At 38.6% G+C, this 24,893-nt stretch overlaps 1 protein-coding gene and 1 pseudogene across 1 annotated transcript in view; one reads left to right on the top strand and one right to left on the bottom strand.

Moving 5' to 3' along the window:
- The first annotated feature begins 4,237 nt into the window (after window positions 1-4,237).
- Window positions 4,238-4,698, top strand: LOC138435233 (ADP-sugar pyrophosphatase pseudogene; annotated as a pseudogene).
- Window positions 4,699-6,354: 1,656 nt separating this feature from the next.
- PLCZ1 (phospholipase C zeta 1) overlaps window positions 6,355-24,893 on the bottom strand; it is a 46,131-nt gene continuing 27,592 nt past the window's right edge. The window contains exons 8-12 of the mRNA XM_069579569.1: window positions 19,087-19,203; window positions 17,534-17,706; window positions 11,655-11,778; window positions 7,686-7,835; window positions 6,355-6,501 (exon numbers count right to left, since the gene is read on the bottom strand). Coding sequence (XP_069435670.1) covers window positions 6,416-6,501; window positions 7,686-7,835; window positions 11,655-11,778; window positions 17,534-17,706; window positions 19,087-19,203 — 650 coding nt within the window. The 3' untranslated portion in view covers window positions 6,355-6,415. The remainder of the gene's footprint in view (window positions 6,502-7,685; window positions 7,836-11,654; window positions 11,779-17,533; window positions 17,707-19,086; window positions 19,204-24,893) is intronic.

Below are 24,893 nucleotides of genomic sequence, written 5' to 3'. Positions count from 1 at the left end.
TTTGTGTGTCATGTCCACAGTCTTCAGTCACAAAAACAACACTAGTCTCAAGGAGGTATTGCATTTGAAAATTAAAGAAACTCTAATTATTAGAGTTCAGATATTCCAACCATGCCTCCAATCGCAGAAGGGAAGTGAATTTTATTAATATTTAAATCAAAAAGAATGGGTATTCTTTTCATAAAGAGAATATGCCTTCTTCCTAGGCTGAGGTCAAAAAATAACTGACTGAGATTATTAAATGCCCCCAAAACTGAAAAAGCAATTTAAAAGTCTGTGCCCGTTAGCCTCTGGCTCTGAAATTCTGATTTACCCCAGGAATCAAGAAGGAACTGGAATTTCTTACCATCAGAACAAAGGTAGTAGAAAAAGGAAAATAAAATAGAAGGCATCAAACAGAGTAGTAATGAGAATGATATTTCCTTGAAAGAAATACTGGGGTCTTAAAAACATAAACTGGGCAGATATGAAGGGAAAATGAGATGCTAAGAGCCAGGAGAGAGAACTACAAAGTTAAAAAGGTGACAGATTCAAATCCAGTTTCTCTTGAAAAAGTTATCGAAAAGGGCAGTGTATTTCAGTTGTTACTGGTTCAGTAGGGAGGAACGGTACCTAGAAAAAGTCAATCAGATAAAAAGAAGAAGGGCCTTGGAGAGCAGCTATCACGGCATCCTAGAGAGAGTTAAAATTAGAAAAACTTTAAAAAGATTTCTCATAAAGCAGCAGCATTTTGTAAGAACAACTGGGAAACCATCCCTCACAAACTGAGACAGAGTAACGAAGTGATAAGCAAATCTGGTCATATTTGAGAGGGAAACCCAGGAAGACAGGTATAAAGGATTCCAAGAATTATTGTGTGACTTTAAAGGAAAAGAATGATTGGCAAGAGGGCCTAGGGGAACATATTTGGAAAATCTCTAGAACTGGTACTCTAAGGGAAAATGAAGCAAACAGAGGACTTACTGAAGGGAAATCAGACAGGATGGTTATAGGTCAAGACTTGCTTTGGAGCAGATACTGGTCTGAAAGGAACAGTTTAGGTGAGACTAACCACTTCCTGGGTGGCTCAGTGGTAAAGAATCGCCTGCCAGAAGACGAGGGTTTGATCCCTGGGTCAGGAAGATCCCCTGAAGACAGAAATGGCGACCCACTCTAGTATCCTTGCCTGTAGAATTCCACGAACAGAGACGCCTGGTGGGCTATAATCTATGGGGTCACAAAAGAGTCAGACATGACTTGCAACTAAATAATGACAACACAACCTACTCCAGAGGATCAAGATGGTCAAGACTCATGTGAACAAGGGATATGACACAAACATGAAACTCACTGACTTCATCTCCCTCAAGACAGAACTTTGAGAGTAGAAAGAAAAACAAATGCCTAGGCCACAGAGCAAAGGGATAGGAAAAGTTAACATGGCACTCAGGCCCAGGAAACACTGTTATCCTTATGTGAACTACAGAAATAGAGAGACCAAAGGATGAAGTAAAAAAAAAAAAAAAAAAATCCAGGTCAAACTATCTGAAAAGAATATTAAAACAATAAGAGGGGCAAAATACCTAAAGTTTTCCTCTTGTCATCAGAAAAAGAACTTCAGGGACAGTGGTTAAGACTTCGCCATCCAATGCAGAGGGTATGGATTTGATCCCTGGTTGGGGAGGTAAGATCCCACATGCCTCTAGGTCAAAAAACCAGAAATACAAAATAGCTAGTCCCCCCATGCTGCAACTAAGACCTGGCACAGTCAAGTAAATAAATAATTTTTTAAAGGTTAAATTGTATAGAAATGGAATGGAAAGTAGACAGAGAGCATGGGTCCCTGCAAATGTGTAGGTTTTTAAGGAATTTAACACCAGCTCCCACCACCAACCACAACTACCATGTGCTAAGGTGATGAGTAAGAATGCAAGACACACAGCCCAACCTCTCAAGCTCAAATTCCACTTTAATCTACCCCTTTGATTTTTAAATGGAAATTTCTAGTGGCTGGTAAAAATAACTTACCTTCAAAATACCTCAGGGGACTCAAACTTTATGGCCTAAGAATCCAGAATGCATCACAAGAAAGCTTTGTTGGTACAAATATTTCCAGAGGGTTGTTACCTTGAAAGAAATGTAATTCAGCAAATGTTTAGACACTATCAAAAAACAAGGAATTTCAATAACTCCTGAAAATAGAATCTAATTCATATAGTCTCTCAATAAAATGTTCATTGGTCAAGCCCAGAAGGGCTTCACTAAAAGTAAGCGATTCCATTTTCCCAATCCTAATCTACAACATGAAGTTCCTGCCTTTGTGACTCACAAATAACCCCTGAAATTTATATAAAGTTTTCAAGTGGAATCTGGGATTTACATGTCTGCATCTCTCAAGACACCATATACTATCCCAAATTTAAATAAAAACCTCCTTTTTACAGCTCTAGGCAGTTCTTCCACCCTTCTTTCAAAAATAGGGCAACTTAAGAGCAGCCAGCATCAGTGGCCTCCAGTGGCCACCATCTCCCAAACAAAAGTCAAGGTAAGTCTAGACGGTGATCCGCATGTTTTCTATTTGAAGTTCTAAACAACCAGAAGCAAGGGGGAAAAAATAAAGGTCAAAATTAATGACAAAGCAAAACTTTCCTGTCGTTGATCACTACAAGGTAGTGAGAGTAACAAAAGGAAGAGTCCAGGTTTTGTTAATGCCCTTGAGCCAAAGACCACCAGAAACACACACAGTGGGCTGACTCCTCATCTCAATGAGGCAGATACACAAATGAAGAGCCATGGAGTGTCTCAGCAAAGGACGTACTATCGGATTCAGGCTTGTGCTGGATGATTTGAGAGAAGGTCCAAGGAAGCAGGTGAAGAATCCAACAGTCACTTACGTTTCCCCCGGAGTGCTTGGTACTTTTGTGTTTGGACAATATTCATGCTTCTGACAGGTGCCCCACCATGGTTACAGACTTACAGACTGGTCCCGTTTTCCTCCTTATCCATCGTGGTCACGCGGTGGCCCCATTGGGTGTTGTGAAATTGTTGCCGCCCGGCAAACGAACACCGTAGCCTGACCGTGAGCGTCAGGCTAGCTCCTAGCAACACCAAGGCCTCCCTGACACCGCAAAGTCACTTCCTAGCTGTCACTTTCCTCAGTTGTGTGGAGACATAAAGCAAGGAATGTAACCTAATCTAGGAGGTGATGGATGGCCACCCCGAGGAAGTGACATTTAAACTAGAGTTTAAAAGCTAAAAGATCTTCCGTTAGCACAGCCTAGAGGTTCATTTCAGCTGTCTCTTCTGTTTCCTTTCCCTCACCAACACCATTATTTTTCTACAAGTGAATTAGGCTTAGAAATAAGTCAAAGCTGGCTTTTCACACCATTCCCAATCCTCTCTAATGTGAGAACATCCCTGGCAGTGGAGTTTCTATGAGTAGTGTCTGTTCAAAGCTCTTGTGAGAAAATAATAATAGTAATAATAACGGTACCAGTTTAATATAAAGGGTGATGTAAATGATAAATAATGCACATAAAATAGAAACAAACATGCCTAAATTCCAAGATTACTGGAAGGGAAATAAAATAATCTAATGTTTCCTTTCAAAATTGCATTTCTAATGTAATGTGGGATATTAAAGAAAGATTTTGTCTTCAAAGAGTGAGGGAGGAGGGAGGGGGGTTCAGGATGGGGAACACGTGTATACCTGTGGTGGATTCATGTTGATGTATGGCAAAACCAATACAATAGTGTAAAGTAATTAACCTCCAATTAAAGTAAATAAATTTATATTAAAAAAAAGAGTGAGCTGAGTTTGAGTGGTACCTGAAGTAAAGTGAGAAAAGGAAAGATCTTTTTTTCTTATTTTAAATCTTTTTGGTATAAATGAGAAATAAGTTCTTTCTGCTTCAAGAATTAAGGAACTATTACAATATTCACCTGATGAAAGCCTTTAAACTTTCATGGAATTCCAAATCTTCAAAAGGCTTTAGTTTAGAGAGGGTGAAAGCCTTGCACTAATGGGGGGAACAGGCCACTTGCTATTAGGTTGAACAGTAAATGATTTTAATAAGATCCTTCTGGAATGGATCATGCTTGAAAAAAACAACTTACAGGGATCCTACTGGTCACATAAGAACCTGTGAAATAGCAGAGCAAAGAGGATAGTCGGGTGATGGGGGTGGCAGTTACCCCAGAGCCTCAAAGAACACTTTGCTAGGAACACATCATTCCAGTGAAGCAGTTCCAACCACCAATGGGAGGCTGCTGCCATGAATTCCCCCCGGTCCTATGGATGACAGCAAAAGCCCAGAAGCAGCTGCTCTTTGGGACCTTGAGGAAGAAAACCAGCTATAAGGGTAACGCTGCATGCTCTTCAGCCATACGTATGGATCCGGGTTTGTCAAATTAGTTGTACCATGCACATCTCTACCATAACTCTCAGTGGAGATGATAATGAAAATGTAAGGCCTAAGCCACAGTCAGGAGATGGAGAATTTATGGAAGTAATTTCCTTACTAAAGAATGACCCGCTGAAGAGATGAGATGCTCTGGTAGCTGAAGGGTATCTGAGAGTAGATGCCAGAGTCTATTTCTGTGCTCAGGTCACTAAAACATGCACACGTGAGGCCTTCTGAAAGGCTCTTCCTGAAGTTGGAACGCCAAAGGACAGCAGCCACGTTTTTGTGCACAGAACCACCAGGCCTCCTCCACTAAGACTTTGTATCTGGCTTAGTTTTCAGGGAGATTTGAAATTAGCCTTTTCATAAAATAAAAGCATTATAAATAAATATAAAATCCTTTTGTAATCTGGCAAAAGAGAAGCATTCCTGTGAGAATTGGCTGTTCATTTCCCCCCTGGGAAGACTGCGCTCATGTGCTTATTGTGCCCAACTCTTGTGTGAGTTCATAGGCTATAGCCTGCCAGGCTCCTCAGTCCATGAGTTTTTTCCAGTGCTTTCCTACTCTAGAGGATCTTCCCAACCCAAGGATTGAACCCGCATCTCTGGAGTCCCCTGCACTGCAGGCACCACGCCACTGGGGAAGCCCACTGGGAAGACTGTCTCTTGGTCTTAACTGCTGACAGCCCATGAAGGAGGATCTGGATGATTACACACTGAGCAATCTGGGATACCCAACTTCTTATGGGCTGGGTATTTCAATGCCCAGTGGCATGTTTATTTTAAATATTTAGTTCTGAGGCTAAACCATGATAGTAGGAAAACATGGTAGATGACTTTTTTGTGTATTTTTCTGGCTATCAAGTGATAATGCATTAACAATCATAAAGAGTCATTTTTGTGGTTTTAATTATAAAGTCAGATTTAATTTCAACAAATACTTATAATGGCCCTCTTTGTTGTCAGAAATTTTACTGGGTGATTTCACCTCACTGCCATGCAACAGTGTGGTAGAATCCGTATTAGTATGCTTGGTTTTGTGAAAAACAGTTAATACTGAACCATATTCTTCCACATATGACATTTAGTAAAGCAAAACCCTGCTGATGGTGAGAAGCCCAGTATACGAAATAGCACAGGAATTTCAAATCTGACGACTAACTTCAATGTACATTTAGTGCAGATTCAGAAGGGAAGTGAAAGTCACTCAGTTGCATCTGACTCTTTGAGACCCCATGGACTGTATGGTCCATGGAATTCTCCTGGCCAGAATACTGGAGTGGGCAGCCTTTCCCTTCTCCAGGAGATCTTCCCAACCCAGGGATCAAACCCAGGTCTCCCACATTGCAGGCGGATTCTTTACCAGCTGAGCCACCAGGGAAGCCGATTCAGACACTGCAAATTCATTCTGAGATCTGGGCATGTAAGCCACTGTAGTACATCACTTTTAGAGATACAGAGTCTGGAAGGCAGTTTGAATGCAAATTAAAATCATTGCACTCATAAAAACGTCTGTGTAATTACAGGGTACCCAATCCAGTGCACAGCATCTAAGAACGAGTCTGAGAGTGTAAGGGCTAATTACTCTCCAGGATGTACAAGGGCACTAAGCACCTGGAATCCAATTCCTTCCCACTACAATATGCACTCGTGAGTGTCTAGAAGTTAAAACACTCTTAGATTTCACATTTCTTTTATACCTCCAAATTTTTGCCAACATATGTTATTCACTCAGACATATTTTAGAAACTTGTGAATTCTACTAATTAAACATGATACAAGCAAGTTGAAAGAGCAGCCTCAGAAGCAGAGGGGCAAGAGAAATTGGCTGACAAGGATGTCACACTGAGTCAGGACCCGCTGAAGCTTTTGTTTTGTTTCCACTGCTCTAGTTTGCATATTTAAAAGTGAATTTGCTCAGTACTTCAAAATAATTATTTTTCTTTACATTAAAGGAAAAAATGTCTAGACATTCATTCTAGACTGTTTTATTGCAATGTGTAAGCTAATGATATGCCAAGTACCATGAGTGGCTATCTGATGTACCAAACATAAATAAAAAGGGAAGCAGGCTCAAGACTCTCACCCATTTTGGAAAACAGAGGAACACGACGGTAACCTGCAAAAGGAATCACATCTGATTAACACAATCCAAATACATTCATCAGCAGGGGCCCCAGTAGGGCTCCTGAGAAATAACATACTTTATTGTTTATTGTTCAGTTGCTAACTCGTGTCTGACTCTTTGCAACCCCATGGACTATACAGCATGCCAGGCTCCTCTGTCCACCACTATCTCCTGGAGTTTGCTCAAATTCATGTCCATGAGTTGGGCTATAGGGATGCCCAAAATATTTTCCACTGCTACAGTGTTAACTGTAAAAAGGCACTGTATTCTCCTGAATCTCATACTTGGGGAAGATATAAATTGACTGTCTCATGTCAAGTCTTGGACTACCTGTTGTTGTGCCAGAAATCCATGTCCATTGAGTCAGTGATGCTATCTAACCACCTCATCCTCTGCTTCCCCCTTCTCTTTTTGCCTTCAATCTTTCCCAGCAAGAAATAATAAAGTACATATAAAAACTAGGACTATGCAGCTATATTCCATCATGTATCTTCATTTTCCTCCAAAGCAAAATGTTTAAAGTCTCTACTCCAGCGTCATACTAAATACCACACAGCCCATACTTCCCCCCATTTTCTGCCACCCTGAAAATGCTGCATCTCCAAAATTAGCCATCACTCTTCTGCTTCAGAAAGGCTGTTTCCTAGGTACATCTCAGATGGTACTAGAAAAGTAAATATAAGGATAAAATTGGGAGCACACTGTAAATCACCCCAGAGAGGTGACTGCAAGGCAGCTCTGAAAAGAGGCAAGATAAGAGTGTTGGGCTCCCTGTCTCTTCTCAGGTGGAAAAAAAGAGTCACTGCTTCTCCCTTCTGAATAGTTCCCATCCTTCATTCCTTCATAGCAGTCATGCCTACTCTTAACTGAAACAAAAGAGCTATAATCCATGCAGAGAAATTTTCATATAAGTCAAGTTTGTCTAATTAGTTTTCCTAGCATTCCCAGTCCCTAATCCCACCTTCTGTATGAGAACATACTTCTATACTTCCACTAGGAAGAACTATATCAATATATATATATAGATAGATAGATAAGTATATCAATATATATATTTTTTTCCTTTACATATCTGACTGTCATGAAGAGAGCTCTTTGGTATACCAAAGATTCTCTTTGTTAACTCAAGTTATACATAAATATTAGCACAGTCATCTTACTTTCCAGAATATTACCTCTGTTCATGCACAGAACTGGTAAAGTATATTGTCCAAGAAATTCATTTCCAGCTATTAAACCTTGATTTTCAGCAACAAAACGAACCAATGCTAATTCTGGTACCTGAATAACAAATGTGAATGTTTCATTCCATCTTGGATTAAAAGCTGAAATATAAAGGAAGAGATAGAATAAAAAAAAAATCAAACTCTGTTCCTAGGGGAAAATGCTTAATATCTGTTCTTTAAAATTCTTATTTTTAACACTTTAGTAGTAATAATGAAAGCTGATGGTTTAGAGGACTTAAATCTTTAATGCATGCAATTAGAAAGAAATAACAATGGCAATAATAATACTTATTAGGTATTTACAAGTGCTGGGCAATATTCTAAAAATTTTAAGGAGATAATCTCACTTAATCCTCACACCAGGGTTATCTCTATCCACATTTACAGATGGAAAACTGAGTCACAAAGATGTTTCATAACCTTCAAAAATAGCCATTTTTGTGTGTGTATGAAATAGCCTTCAAGAAATAGCCATTAAGTAGTGGGGCAGGAAATCAAACAAATGGTGTCTGATTTCACAGCAGAAACATGTAACTGTTATACAATATGACTGCTGTGTTCAAGTATTTTATCAACACAGAAAACCTGAGACAACAGGAAGTTACATAACATCATTTTTCTAGATCAGGACACATTATGGGAAGAACTACAGACAGTAGTTGGACTGAGAGCTCACTAATGTTTGCTCTAAAGTCAGCTCTTGATCCTTCTTTTGATTAAATGCTTATTTTCAAATCCAAAATTGATGAGTAATCTATGTCCCTAGCGAAACAGATCATCCCAAATACTCTCCTGCCAAACAAGAAATCCAAATTGCATTACAATGTGACCCAAATCAGATAAAAATTAAGCATAATTGAATGGAACCAAGAAATTCTCATCCAGATCAAATAAATGCTCTTGCTTTAATAAAAAAAGTTCAGGGAAAAATAATGCATTGTTTTTCATGTACAAAGGCAATGGTACACATGCTACCTCCATAGAGTTGTCCTTCGTGTCATGTTTCAGCACATATTGAAGTATCTGTGACTAATTATACCATGTCTATGCTTTCTATGGTGTATCTGTGGTCACAGTGCACATTTACTAGGTAGGAATTCAGAATGCAGTCAATGCTAGTGAAAATACTAAACGAATTGACTCACATTGAAATAATGACCATCTTACCTTGCCCTAATAGAGAAATAATTCAGTGAAGTACAGGAAACAAGCTTAAGAGTGAAATCTCTATAGACACTGCAAAATGTCTGCACAAAATTCTTATGCTAACTTATTCTCTGTCTTCTAATCCTGCTTGACCATACTCTTCCTTTCATACACGCATAAAATCATGCATAGATATATGTGAAAGTCCTTTTAGTTGTCAAATTAAAAAAAAAAAACTAATTTGATAGTTACAAATATAGTTAAAAATCACGGGACTTCCCTGGTGGTCCAGTGGTTAAAGAATCCACCTTGCAGTACAGGAGACCCAGGTTCAATCCCTGTTCAGGGAACTAAGACCGCACATGCTTTGGAGCAACGAGGCCTACCCACCACAGCTAGAAAGACCAAGTGCTGCAGCTGCTGAAGCCTGCACATCCCACAGCCTGCGCCACAACTAGAGAGTCCAGCACCACAAGGAAAGATCCCACATGACACAACGAAGATACTCCATGCTGCAACTAACACCTGATGCAACCAAATGAATAAATATTTCTAAAAAATCACTTCATTATTGTACGCAGACGTGATTGTTTTCCTCCCAGGTGCTCATGTCTTTCAATGCACTACCATCACCATAGTAGCTAGGCCATCTCAGCACCCTTCTCGTCCGGCTATCGACACTTTCAGTCCTGCCAGTCTTCCTCACGTGCATCCTCCATTCCTTTTCTGATGGTGCAGCCCGTCTTTAAGACTTGACTTCTGCATCGTGTCACTGTGAAACCACATCCTGACCCTCTCCTGTATTTCTCATCTCTCTCTCATACTTCTTCCTCTCTACTCTGTAGAAACGATCTCTGTTAACACTCAGTTCTTAGTGCTGTATATCCCTATTTAGAAGTTTTAATTTTCTTCATTTTATACAGAAAAGAAAGTTTCAAACGCTGTGTCATGGCTTTCACGATTTTCCACAGCCATCCCCAAAGTCAATCTCTCGTTTTATCTCACAACTAATCTTTCTTAAGTATATTGTACTTGAACTTTTGTACTTTCTGCTGACGTGTTTGAATTTTGTTTTCTCCATGTTTTAGCACACATATTAGTACTTTCGCCTTAAATTACCCTATCCTAGGGAATTCCCTAGAGGAACAGTGGTTAGGATTCAGCACTTTCTCTGCCATCACCTGAGTTCAATCCCTGGTCAGAGAAATAAGATCCCACAAGTCTCAAAGTGTGGCCAAAAATGGAGAAAAAAGAAAGAAAGAAAATTCCCTTATCCTCAATCTCTATTAAAAAAAATTCTACTCATTTGCCAAGAACCATCTTCAAATTTGCCCCTTCCATACAATTCTTTGTACTTTCTTTAAAGCACTAATGACTCTTTCATAACAATTTCATTTACATCTCATATTCCATACTGAACTACAAACTATCTATAGTAGAATTAGTTAAAGCATACATAAGAATGCGATTAATAGAGATTTTAAGTTTTTTGATACTTAGAATCAGGCTTTTAACATGATAGGCTCAATAATGTCTGGTGAACCAAAATGAACTTTTATAGGTATATTCCCATAAAGCCAGGGATGCAATCAAATTTCTAATGGGAGCTAAAATCACAGTATTACATAAGGGATGCATGGAATAAATTAATGTTCTGTGCATTTAGTCATGAAGGCTCAAGTAAGGGGGATGGAGAGAACAAAGGATAGGTTACTAAAAGCTTCCTGATATTAGCAGTTACCATTTCTTGACACTGCCATTTCAACTCTAACGGGAGCCAAATAAGGCAGGGAGTTACTACTAATATCCCTTCCTGATGATAACACAGGATGAGGTAATAAAACTTGCCAAGTCTTTTTTCTCTCCTTTGTTCCTAGAAGCTGAGGTGGAGGAATATTTGGGGTTTGGGAGGAGGCAAACATTGGATTTGAGGGAATTATCACCAAAGAAGAAAAAGATAGCTCAAACTGCACCTGCTTCTCTGTCCGTGCCACTCAACCTGGAGCATATTTCTAGACTCTGAAATGAAGTCCACTATACTTTGAGAATATTCACTCAAAGAAGATTCTACTCTCAAAGAATCAGCTGCAAGTTCTCTTCCTGAGTGATTCTGACTATCTGACTAACAGTCAACCCCAAGCATCTATACTTTTCTAATGTTCTTAATGATTTTAACTTCAGAGAATAAATAACAGTGTTAGTACTGTATCATGTAAACTGTCATGAGATGCTGGCACACTGAAAATCTCACCAAAGTCACTTCTTTCATTCCTACATTTCCCTTCTGGCAAAAATGGCTGAGTTATGAATCCAAATACTATTATGAGTAGGTTTCTATGGCATACTGAGTCAGAAGCCACAGACCTTTGATCTAAAATATTCAAGCTGTTAAGTAAAACTATGCAACACACTATATCAGAGAAATCTTAAGCTTTTTATTTTGCACAGAAGCTAGCAGCTAGATAGATTTGAGGCTGTCAAAATCTCTCTCTTAATCAGTCAAACAGGAAAACATAAAAAGGAAGTAAAAATGGAAAAAACACTACTTCTTCAGGTCAGATACATTTTTGTATCTACAATTGAAACTATATCTAACCAACATTATTATCAAATTGTTTTTGCTGCATATAATACTTTGGTCACCTTGAACATAATGCAAAAGCTTTTCCTTATGAAAAATAAATATGTATCAAAACTCTATCAATACATAATTTTTAAGCTTTCCAACATGAAGTCTAACAGACTGATCAATAAAATATATTAGAAGCTCACCATTTTTTTTAATTACACGACTCTGCTGTTTCATTTGATCGTTTGGAACCCCAAAAATTTCTATAATCACTAAGGTATCAGCTTTGTTTTGATAACTTGGAGGCAACTGGATACCACTGATGAGCTGCACAAAAATAAGTAAGTTCAAGAATTCAGCAGAACAAACTGTATCACTGCTAACTTTCAAAATAAAATGTTTTCCAAAAATTATGATGAACTAAGTCAAGTCCCACCAAAAAACAACAGAAAACAAGGCAAATCTTAAATTTTAGTCCTTTTTGAGTTAAATTTCAATTTAAGTATCAAAAGATGATTACCAAATTATTCCATTTGACCCAGATGTGATTATAGTAGAATCCACATTCTCCAATATTTATGGTCGAACATATATTTTTATTCTAACAGCATTTGTTATGACTGTTGTAAAGCAATGTTTAAAAATATTATGACCCCCTTCTGCTATAAGACAGACTGAGCCCTCCAATAACTTGAACTATTTTTAAATCTGTATAGTCTATAAACAGCAGAAAAAATGGAAACTATAAACATTACTTGAAATGTACGAAAAAGCACCACATAATTTTCTATGATAGCATTTTCTGACAATATAATTTAAATGTTTGTATAAATTATCATGAATTTTCACCTTATCCATTGTTGTCTATATTATTATAAGTCATCTGGGTTTGAAAAATCAATTATTTCATATATACATATTTTAGGGATTGAATAGCAGAAAAATGTTTAACAAAGTAATTAATAATAATTTTATTTCACCTTCTATTATTCAAGCTAATTGTTGAAGCACAGATTTATTTAACTTTAAGGAACAAAGGAAATGATGTTGTTAAAGTGTTGTACTCAATATGCCAGAAAATCTGGAAAATTCAGCAGTGGCCATGGACTGGAAACGGTCAATTTTCATTCCAGTCCCAAAGAAAGGCAATGCCAAAGAATGCTCAAACTACCACAAAACTGCACTCATTTCACACACTAGCAAAGTAATGCTCAAAACTCTCCAAACCAGGCTTCAACAGTACATGAACTGTGAACTTCTGGATGTTCAAGCTGGTTTTAGAAAAGGCAGAGGAACCAGAGATCAAATTGCCAACATCCGCTGGATCATGGAAAAACCAAGAGAGTTCCAGAAAAACATCTACTTTTGCTTTATTGACTATGCCAAAGCCTTTGACTGTGTGGATCAAAATAAACTGTGGAAAATTCTAAAAGAGATGGGAATATCAGACCACCTGACCTGCCTTTTGAGAAACCTATATGCAGGTCAGGAAGCAACAGTTAGAACTGGACATGGAACAACAAACTGGTTCCAAATACAGAAAGGAGTACATCAAGGCTATATATTGTCACCTTGCTTATTTAACTTATATGCAGAGTACATCATGAGAAATGTTGGACTGGATGAAGCACAAGCTGGAATCAAGATTGCTGGGAGAAATATCAATAACCTCAGATATGCAGATGACACCACCCTTATGGCAGAAAGCGAAGAAGAACTAAACAGCCTCTTGATGAAAGTGAAAGAGGAGAGTGAAAAAGTTGGCTTAAAGCTCAACACTCAGAAAACGAAGGTCATGGCATCTCGTCCCATCACTTCATGGCAAATAGATGGGGAAACAGTGAAAACAGTGAGGGACTTTATTTTCTTGGGCTCCAAAATCACTGCAGATGGTGACTGCAGCCATGAAATTAAAAGACACTTGCTCCTTGGAAGAAAAGTTATGACCAACCTAGACAGCATATTAAAAAGCAGAGACATTACTTTGCCAAAAAAGGTCCATCTAGACAAAGCTATGGCTTTTCCAGAAGTCATGTATGGATGTGAGAGTTGGACTATAAAGAAAGCTGAGCTTCAAATAATTGATGCTTTTGAACTGTGGTGTTGGAGAAGACTCTTGAGAGTCCCTTGGACTGCAAGGAGATCCAATCAGTCCATCCTAAAGCAAATCAGTCCTGAATATTCATTGGAAGGACTGATGTTGAAGCTGAAACTCCAATACTTTGGCCACATGTTGCAAAGAACTGACTGATTGGAAAAGACCTTGATGCTGGGAAAGATTGAAGGTGGGAGGAAAAGGGGATGACAGAGGATGATATGGTTGAACGGCATTATCAACTCAATGGACATGAGTTTGAGTAAACTCTGGGCATTGGTGACGGACAGGGAGGCCTGGAATGCTGCAATCCATGGGGTTGCAAAGAGTCGGACACGACAGCCACTGAATTGAACAAAAGGAACAAAGTCTAAATAAAAAAGAACAGCATTTGATGTGTACTAATTTATAAACTGTGAAAGGGAAAGTCACTCAGTCCTGTCCAACTCTTTGGGACCCCATGGACTATATGGTCCATGGAATTCTCTAGGCCAGTATACTGGAGTGGGTAGCCTTTCCCTTCTCCAGGCAATCTTCCCAACCCAGGGATCGAACCCAGGTCTCCCACATTGCAGGTGGATTCTTTACCAGCTGAGTCACAAGGCAAGCCCAAGAATACTGGAGTGGATAGCCTATCCCTTCTCCAGCTGACCTTCCCAAACCCAGAAATCAAAGCAGGGTCACCTGCATTGTCAGCAGATTCTTTACCAACTGCGCTACCACGAATGTAGAAATTGAGACATGATTTCAATTTCTGAAGATTATAATAAATAGGAACAAATAAATAACTTTGAATAAAGGGAAAAATGAAAAAAGAAAAAGAATTAGGGCATATCCAATAAAAGTTTATTAAAAAGAAAAAAGGAGGAAAAGAAAAATGTGCCAATGTGTAATTTTTCCTTTCCTACCTCCACACATTATAGCACCCACTAGAAACCAGAGTGACTGCACAAATATTTAACAATCAGCATGGAATTGGCCCAGCAACCCACTGTAGTATTCTTGCTTGGAGAATTCCATGGACAGAGGAGCCTAGTGGGTTACAGTCCATGGGGTCCCAAAAAGTCACACATGACAACGACTTAACACCCATGCATCAGCTGACTATCAGCCCTCTGGGCAATATATCCTTTTTATTAGGGAGGTGTAACTCATGACAAAAAAAAAAAATTGCTAACTAAGTAATAATGATAATTGAATATGAGCACTGAAATAGAATTTAAGAGATTTATTGTTCGAATAATTTGTACACTTCAATTCACAAAGTCCCTTCAAGGGCCACTGCAGAGGATGGATGTCAAGCAGACCACCCTTAGTGGTCAACCAGATAGCTCTTGCTTTCATCTGGTGGTCTTACTCAGGAGACTTTAAACTTAGGAAATGATTGCATAGTTTTTATAAGCTTGAAAATAACCGATTTAATCCAAAGTTCTCTGTTTACAGATAACAAAGAGTAAACCAGAAATGCTGAATGACTTTATCAAGGACCTAAGAAAAATAATGGCAAAACTGGGCCTTCTGATTCTCAAATCATGCTCTCCACAATTTGTGCAAATATCACAAAGCTCCCTAGAACAATTAGAAGAGGGGAAGACCCACGTGGCTATGAGAGCAGCTTCCTAGGAAAATCATTAACCCTACCTCTTTCACATCATGTCACTTAAGCCCCTTTTGGAGTATAAATAGGTGGCATTTATAAACATCTATGCATACCAGCTATCTTCCAACTTCGCTTTTCCAAATTAACCTACATGTACTAAGCAAATACTTTGTGTCAGTGACTGTGGATAAGGACTGAACAAAACATAGTCCTCATTTTTAAAGGACCCTCAGGCAAGTCGGGGGAGAAAGACAAGCATAACAAGTAAATAATTATAACTTGCGGTGTGGTAAGTGCCATAATGCATGCATGTATAGGGTTTTATGGGCTTCCCTGGTGGCTCAGTGGTCAAGAATCTGCCTGCCAGTGCAGAAGATGTGGGTTCAATTCCTTGGCCAGGAAGACCTCCCAGGAAAGGAAATGGCAAGCCACTGCAATATTCTTACCTGGGAAGACCCATGGAGAGAGGAGCCTGGTAGCTACAGTCCATGGAATTGCCAAAGAGTCGGACATGACTGAGCAACTAAACAACAACAACATAGGGTGTCATGGAAAAACAGAAGAAAACTTCAAAAGAAATGCAACTTAGCACCGGAAAAGGTTTCCAAAAAGAAGAATTAAAGATTTTAAAATTTAAAAAATAAAAAACTAAAAAAGAATAAAAAATAAAAACAACAACAAAGAGAAAAAAATAAATAAAAATTTTAAGAAATTGAAAAAAAAAAAAAAAAGAAGTGACTCTGAAAGTCTTGAAAATAATGAGTCAGAATGCAGCCGGCAGATGAAGAATGGAAGAGTAGTCCAGTCAAAGGAAACAGCATATGCAGTACCTAGAGGTGCCATTGAGGACCAAAAAGGAAAAAAGGCTTCCATATGGTTTCAAAATGGGTTAAAAGGCTGGGAGTGGTGAGAGATGAGGCTAGAGGAGTGGGACAAAGCCAGACTAAGAAAACAATCAGGAGATACAAATAAATATTAAGTAGACATGATCAGGTTACCCTCAGCAAAATCTCTCTTGTTGACTTGTAGAAGATGGATCAGGATGACTGGGACAGGCTATCTAAAAACCCCTTAGGAAACAAAAGGAACAGAGGTGATGACAGGTTAACAAATTCCTTACAAAAAAAAAAAAAGACAGCAGCAAATGACATCAGATCAAGGGAATGAATAAAAAAGACAATTAAAGTAAGATGTACAGAAGTTAGAGACTGATAAGACATGGGACGTGAAGGAGATGTGGCAGAGAAGAATAGCTCCCAATTTTATGGCCTGAGTCAACGGAATAAATGAATTTGACTCAATTCACTGAGATTTCAATAAAATAGAAGAAAGTTAAATAAGAAGGGATGTTCGGCTTTAATATTTTAAGTCTGACAGAACACTGGTAGGGATGCTAGATGGGCTATTAAAAATAAGCCTTTAGAGTCAAAAAATGAAGTCAGATTAGCAATGTGAGCATGTTTGTGGTTGAAACTACGAAAGTGTATAAAAGAATACAAAGAGAATGTTTAGTTTGAGATGAGGATTGAGAAAAAGCCTTTGGCAACATGAATATTTTAGGGGCACATAGGGGCTACCCTGGAGAAGAGAATGGCCACGCACTTGAGTATTCTTGCCTGGAGAATCCCATAGACAGAGGAGCCTGGCAGGCTCCAGTGCATGGGGTCACAAAGAGTTAGATACGACTGAGCAACTAAGCATGCAAGGGCTTCCCAGGTGGCTCAATAGTAAAGAAAACACCTGTCAAATCAGGAAATGTGGGTGCAATCTCTGGGTTGGGAAGATCCCCTGGAGAAGGTAATGGAAACCCACCCCAGTATTCTTGTCTGGGAAAAATCCCCATGGACAGAGAAGTCTGGTGGGCTACAGTCCATGGGGCTGCAAAACAGTTAGACATGATTCAGTAACTAAATAACAACAAAAGAGGAACCCACAAGTGAAAGTGAGAAAGAATTGCTTGGAGGTAGATTGAAAAAGAAAAGAGAAAACACACAGAAGCACATCAGTGAGATTTGTGTGGATTAGGAAGGGGTCAGAAAAGGTGGCTGCTTCGTCCCAGCTATTCCCTAGAACAACTAGACATGTTCCTCTAATTAGAGCAATGCAACTTTTTGAATTTTTTCATTCATGCAAAAAGGCAACAAAAAGATATGGCAAGATGCTGCAATACCATCCACCTACAATACCTGAAAAGATTAACAGAAATTTAAAAGGTAATAAGGCAATGTATGGCAAAACCAATACAGTATTGTAAAGTAAAATAAAGTAAAAATAAAATTTAAAAATACATAAATAAAAGGTAATAAGGAAAATCAATGGAACTAAAAATATCAATGGGCACTACCTAGCTTATATCATAACTGAAAAAAAGGTAAAAGTAATCTTACCCTTATTGTAAGCGTGAGTGGATTATTGTCTATTAGTACTTTATGTGGATTAAACTTTGTTTTTTTATCTCTTAGGAAGCGTGGTTTTAAAATATATCCAGAACAACCATTATCCAAAAATTTCCCATTTTGAAGATCCATAGGGAGACCAGGGGTCTGGAAATTTAAGGCCACTATAAGGGAAAAGAGTATTTTGACCTTGTCAGGAAATGAGGGAATATCTAAAGAAACATGGTTAAACAATTGAGTGAAACCTAATGATGGATTATATATCTTCAAACATTTTAAGAGCAAGTGTTTACCAAATGACTCATGATGTTTAAACATTTGTTGTTGCCATGTCTACATTAACAGATGAAGGTGAGTTTCAGAACTTAGTCTGTAAATTATTCTACAGCTTTTGAGTTAAAAAATCAAAATGGCACACAGCACAGATTACAAAATAGCAATGTACATGTCAGATAACATTCAAGAAATATGAGAATAAAGAAAATCACTACATTAAATGCTGGAAGGGTTGACACCAATGTATCATAAACTTTCAAGTCTAAAGGGGTACTGTTATCTCTTGAGAAGGAGAGGAACAGGCAGAGCGATAATTGTTGTTAAAACATACAGACAACATCATATAGCCTGGTAAACAGACACCGGTGGTATTCAGTACCACCATCTGCCCCCCCACTGACCACCCTAAACCTATTGGCCTTGCCACAGTTCAGTAACAGAAGAGTTAACACTTGGCACTTTCTAACTGGTTAGTCCCAGTGGCATACCAGTTGATCAGTTTGGAATAAGGAGGGTCAGACAAGGATAAATAACAGAGCACATTACTCATTTTTCAATATTATGAGTTCAGAAGTGATTAAAGTACAAAAAGCACAGGTCACTTGATTTGAAGAGGCCCTTATCAAATCTTTCATGCAAAGCACCTGATCCTCACTGTCCTCTTATGTTCATTTTCAGTTTCTTTCTCCCCTTCCTACACTTCCCATGCAAACTCTTCATGAATTTAACTTCCATGTTAAATTACCCTTGCCTAGATTTATCCTCGGAGAAGGCAATGGCACCCCACTCCAGTACTTTGCCTGGAAAATCTCATGGATGGAGGAGCTAGGCTGCAGTCCATGGGATCGCTAAGAGTCGGACATGACTGAGCAACTTCACTTTCACTTTTCACTTTCATGCATTGGAGAAGGAAATGGCAACCCACTCCAGTGTTCTTGCCTGGAGAATCCCAGGGATGGGGGAGCCTGGTGGCTGCCGTCTATGGGGTCACACAGGGTCAGACACGACTGAAGTAACTTAGCAGTAGAAGGTTTATCCTATGCAACCCATTTAAGAATAAACTCAACCTTTGAAGTCAATGATTCATCATTGCTTGACTCCAAAACTTCCCGGGTCAAAAATTTTTCAAAGGAAGCTCTTTTCCTTTGAAAATAAAACTGAATATTTTATTAGTTCACAAAATGAACTTCTTTTGTCTTATTTTTGCAAAACAAACAAACAAACAAACAAAAAAATTAACCCAAATCTCAGTATTCTATATAACATACCCATTTGACAACCTACATTCCAAAATTCTTGAGGATTAAAATTAGAAGAGTCAGCTCTTGTTGCTTTGGGATATACTCTGGTAATGAACTTCCTGGTGTGAAGAATAAATTCCCTGGCTGAAAAACAAATATATTAAAATATTGCAAAATATTTCAAATAAACTACTATGTCTATATATTTATTTAATTCTACAATTTTGATGTCTACTGTCTTGGCAAAAGTATTTGCAATTCATGAAAATCAAAATAAATTCATGCTTTTGTTTCATGGTATAATTCAACTGTTATTGAAAAGTTAATAATAATTTATTTTACAATTTTATGTAATCATTCACTTGAAGAAAGAAACAACTGAATAACATGTTTCTTTTTCTCACATCCAAGTTAATTTCACATTGACACAGAGCATATAAAATTCCAAAATAAAATACCATCCATAATGGTAAATGGTGTAAATTAGTTTTGAATCTTAAGTGACTTAAATGGAATAAATAGAAATGTGTAAAAAATATATGTAGACACTTAAAGAATATGTATAGGAATTATAAAGAAGTTGAAACAGACTGTGTGTATATATGCGTTTGTCCCAGGTACAGAGTGGTACAGAGTCTGCCTGCCAATGTAAGAGACTCTGGTTCAATCCTTACATCGGGAAGATCTCCTGGAGGAGGAAATGGCAACCCACTCTAGTGTTCTTGCCTGGGAAATCCCATGGACAGAGGAGGTCATGGGGTCCCATGATGTCACAAGAGCCAGACACGACTTAGTGACTAAACAAAAATCACCATTGGATACCCCTCAAATTTTTTACCACAGATTTCATATTTCTCCAATGTTTTTACTCTTTCCCTATATAGATCCTCTTCCCACATCTATTTCAGCTAATATGGTTAGAGTCATGGAAGAAATGGTTATTGCCTACACCCACTCTATTTGCTAGTCAAGTTTGAGCAGAATCATTGCCACTCTCATCCTAGATGCTATTCTTTTCCTAAATGCATGGTCAGATAAAAAATTAGTTACTGGAGTTAATAGTGATCACAGTTAATTTAATTAACTCATTTCTAGAGGCTATACCCTCCTTGAGGAAAAATTCATTTCGAAGCTACTCATGTATAAATGTGTTTTTTGTGTCCAACTGTTACGATTCCTTATCTAGTCCTATATTAGATGTCTACCTTTCAATAAAACATGGACTCTTCTGGGTCTTAAATTTTTTCATCTACAAATTGATAAACATGAATGATCACTAAATATCCTTAATCTGATTTTGTTACTTCTGAGACTTAGAAATTAAACATGCTATGTTTTCACAAATGCGATTTATGTTTATTTTAGATAAATAAGAAAACAAAATAGAAAACATAAGAAAACAACATATAATCTCATCACTCTATTAATAACCCTGATAACCTCTTGGTATATATATTTCCATTATTCTGACATAGGTATATACATATGCTTCAATTGAATCGTATTGTTAACTCTCTTTTATAAACTTCCATTTTTGACTTACTAACATGAAAGCCATTCCATTTCAATAACATTCACCTATGACATTATTTTTAGATTAATGAAAAGATTCATCTTTATGAAAACTTGTTTCTGATTTTTCCTTATAATAAAATTAATGATGTTTATTATATCTTAAGAATAATGGACCTCCTTGTGGTACATCTTTCGGAGATGGCAATGGCACCCCACTCCAGTACTCTTGCGTGGAAAATCTCCTGGATGGAGGAGCCTGGTAGGCTGCTGTCTATGGGGTCGCACAGAGTCAGACATGACTGAGTGACTTCACTTTCACTTTTCACTTTCATGCATTGGAGAAGGAAATGGCAACCCACTCCAGTGTTCTTGCCTGGAGAATCCCAGGGATGGGGGAGCCTGGTGGGCTGCCGTCTATGGGGTCACACAGAGTCGGACACAACTGAAGTGACTTAGCAGCAGCAGCAGTAGTACATCTTTGACCAATCATTACTTATGTACTAGAGCCAAGAATCTTGGAATGCGAACTCGAGTGGGCCTTAGGAAGCATCAAACAAAGCTAGTGGAGGTGATGGAATTCCAGTTGAGCTATTTCAAATCCTAAATGATGATGCTGTGAAAGTGCTGCACTCAATATGCCAGCAAGTTTGGAAAACTCAGCAGTGGCCACAGGACTGGAAAAGGTCAGTTTTCATTCCAATCCCAAAGAAAGGCAATGCCAAAGATTGCTCAAACTACCATACAATTGCACTCATCTCACACACTAGCAAAATAATGCTCAAAACTCTCCAAGCCAGGCTTCAACAGTATGTGAACTATGAAATTCTGGATGTTCAAGCTGGATTTAGAAAAGGCAGAGGAACTAAACATCAAATTGCCAGCATCCACTGGATCTTTGAAAAATCAAGAAAGTTCCAGAAAAACATCTACTTCTGCTCTATTGACTACACTGGAGCCTCTGACTGTCTGGATCACAACACTGTGGAAAATTTTGAAAGAGATGGAAATACCAGACCACCTTACCTGTCTCCTGAGAAATCTGTATGCAGGTCAAGAAGCAACAGTTAGAGCCTGACATAGAACAACAGACTGATTACAAACTGGGAAAGGAGTAGGTCAAGGCTGTCATCCTGCTTTTTTTTTTTAATTTAAATTTCTTCATTTTAATTGGAGGCTAATTACTTTACAATATTGTATTGGTTTTGCCATACATCAACAGGAATCTGCCACGGGTGTACACGTGTTCCCCATCCTGAACCCTCTTCCCACATCCCTCCCCGTACCATCCCTCTGGGTCAGGTTACTGATATTTCTCCGAGCAATCTTGATTCCAGCTTGTGCTTCATCCAGCCCAGCATTTCTCATGATATACTCTGCATATAAGTTAAATAAGCATCCTGCTTATTGCCAGGAGAAATATCAATAACCTCAAATATGCAGATGACACCACCCTTATGGCAGAAGGCGAAGAAGAACTAAACAGCCTCTTGATGAAAGTGAAAGAGGAGAGTGAAAAAGATGGCTTAAAACTCAACATTCAGAAAATGAAGGTCATGGCATCTCGTCCCATCACTTCATGGCAAATAGATGGAAAAACAGTGGAAACAGTGAGGGACTTTATTTTGGGGGGCTCCAAAATCACTGCAGATGGTGACCGCAGCCATGAAATTAAAAGACGCTTGCTCCTTGGAAGAAAAGCTATGACCAACCTAGACAGCATATTAAAAAGCAGAGACATTACTTTGCCAACAAAGGTCCATCTAGACAAAGCTATTGTTTTTCCAGTAGTCATGTATGGATGTGAGAGTTGGACTGTGAAGAAGGCTGAGCGCTGAAGAATTGATGCTTTTGAACTGTGGTGTTGGAAAGACTCTTGAGAGTCCCTTGGACTGCAAGGAGATCCAACCAGTCAATCCTTAAGTAAATCAACTCTGAATATTCATTGGAAGGACTGATACTGAAGCTAAAACTTTAATATTTTGGCCACCTGATGTGAAGAACTGACTCATTGGAAAATATCCTGATGCAGGAAAAGACTGAAGGCAGGAGGAGAAGGGAACAACAGAGGATGAGATGGTTGGATGGCATCACCAACTTGATGAATATGAGTTTGAGCAAGCTCCGGGAGTTGGTGATGAACAGGGAGGCCTTGTATACTGCAGTCCAGGGCATCACAAAGAGTCGGACAGGACTGAACGACTATACTGAACTGAACTGACTTTTGGTTCAAGAAAAGTGCTCTATACTCTTTCCAAAGAAATGGTGATGCTACCTTTTATGACTCTACTCAGTCCCTTTTCAAATACTGATCTAGTGTTTAATATGATGAGAATGAGAGAATTATAACCACTTTTGGCCCAGAAGTCCCAACTGCATGAACAACAACAAAAACCATCCTATAGTTTGAAATCATGGACTCTAGCAAAGTAGGTCAAATTCAAACTCCATTCACAATATTTCACAGTAAAAATATACTTTATATCACAATCCAACATACACACACACACACATTTTATAAAATAATACTTATGTTTCCTGTATACAATATACTCTTCTATATTCTATTATTTAGTTCTATTCCATTCCATTTTATTATATTCCATTTCATTCTATTCTATTCTTTTAACTGCCATGTAAAGCTAATGAATAGATTTTTGGTCACAAGCCTCAGTTTACAACAAAAACCGACAAGCCCTAAAATATCCAGCATGTTTCTAACAGGCATTTTGAGGAGAGGAGTTAAAACATGCCTCAAAACCCTAAAGCACCGATGGCCAGCCCAATGAGGTAAACCACCATATATATTAGAATCTGCATTTCCAAACAGTCAGGAGCTTTTCTCAAGTTTTCTTTTGCAGGTTTGGAGGTGTTGATTTTTCTGCTTCTACATAAGATAGTAGATTGCAGTTTTTAAAAAGGATATGGCAAGTCACCTTATTCTCATTGACTGTGGCTGCCTCAAAATGTGCCTCAGTGACAACCTGATTATTTTAGATTAAAGTTAAGCAATGGCCAGTGCAAAAGGGACACTTTCCCTCTTTTTCTCTTTCAAAACAGTAAATAAATCTCTCATGTGAAAGGTACACTCCCTGTATTCGAAGGTAGGACATCCTTTCCACCAATGATAGGGAATTCAGAGCTGAGAAGCCTATAAAAATAAACCTGGTGCCATATTTAATTACTACCCCAAGCTCAAACTGTTTATATTTTTCACTAATTTCCTGTCAGTTCCTCACACGTTTGTTTCTTTGTCTGGAAAGCATAAAAGCTGCCGACTCTGGTCACTTCTTAGGGTCTCATTTCTATGAATTAAATTTTGTTTCTTTTTCTCCTGTCAATATGTCTGGCATCAATTTTATAATTAGTCCAGTCACAAGAACTCAAGAGGGGTAAGAGAGAAAAGATTTCCCCTACCAACAGACCATTCCTTTTTAAGTTGATAACAGTTATTTAGTCACTAAGTCATGTCCGACTCTTTTGTGACCCCATGGACTGTAGCCACCAGGCTCCTCTGTCCATGGGATTTTCCAGGAAAGAACTGGAGTGGGTTGCCATTTTCTTCTATAGGGAATTTTCCTGACCCAGGGATTGAACCTGAGTCTCCTGCTTTGGCAGCTGTATTCTTTACCATTGAGCCACCAAGGAAGCTCCAAGTTGATGATGTTTCCCACCGTGTAAGTCTGAGAACAAGGCAGAGTCTGCTTCCCATTCTTTTTCCCAGGCCTAACAGTTGTATCTCCGGCTGTACCACGTAGAGTAACGCACCTCAGATTTACAGTCTGGAGACAATGAAAACAAGATTCAGAGACAAATGGCTCCTCTGTACGTACACAGCTGGCAGCCTGGTCTGGGTACAATTTTTACCTTCTTCTTCACTTCAGAGATGCAGCTTCCAGTCTATTTATCTCTACCTCATAGAAGCCCACTTCTGCTAGTGGTAAAGAATCCTACCAACACAGGAGACACAAGAGACACGAGTTTGATCCCTGGGTTGGGAAGATCCCATGGAGTAGGATCCCACTCCAGTATTCTTGGCTGTAAAATTCCATGGAAAGAGGAGCCTGGTAGGCTACAGTCGCAAAGAGTCAGACACAACTGAATGACTAGGTATTCATTCATTCATAGATGTCCACAAAGTTCACCTGGCTTCAATTTCACTGCCATAAGCCAATCAATCCTAAGGGAAATCAACCCTGAATACTTGCTGGAAAGACTGATGCTGACACTGAAGCTTCAGTATTTTGGTCATCTGACGTGAACAGCTGACTCATTGGAAAAGCCCCTGATGCTGGGAAAGATTGAGGGCAGGAGGAGAAGAG

Source organism: Ovis canadensis, chromosome 3 (assembly GCF_042477335.2).
Source record: "Ovis canadensis isolate MfBH-ARS-UI-01 breed Bighorn chromosome 3, ARS-UI_OviCan_v2, whole genome shotgun sequence".
NCBI classification, from domain to species: domain Eukaryota; kingdom Metazoa; phylum Chordata; class Mammalia; order Artiodactyla; family Bovidae; genus Ovis; species Ovis canadensis.
This window is presented reverse-complemented; position numbering and strand designations above follow the sequence as displayed.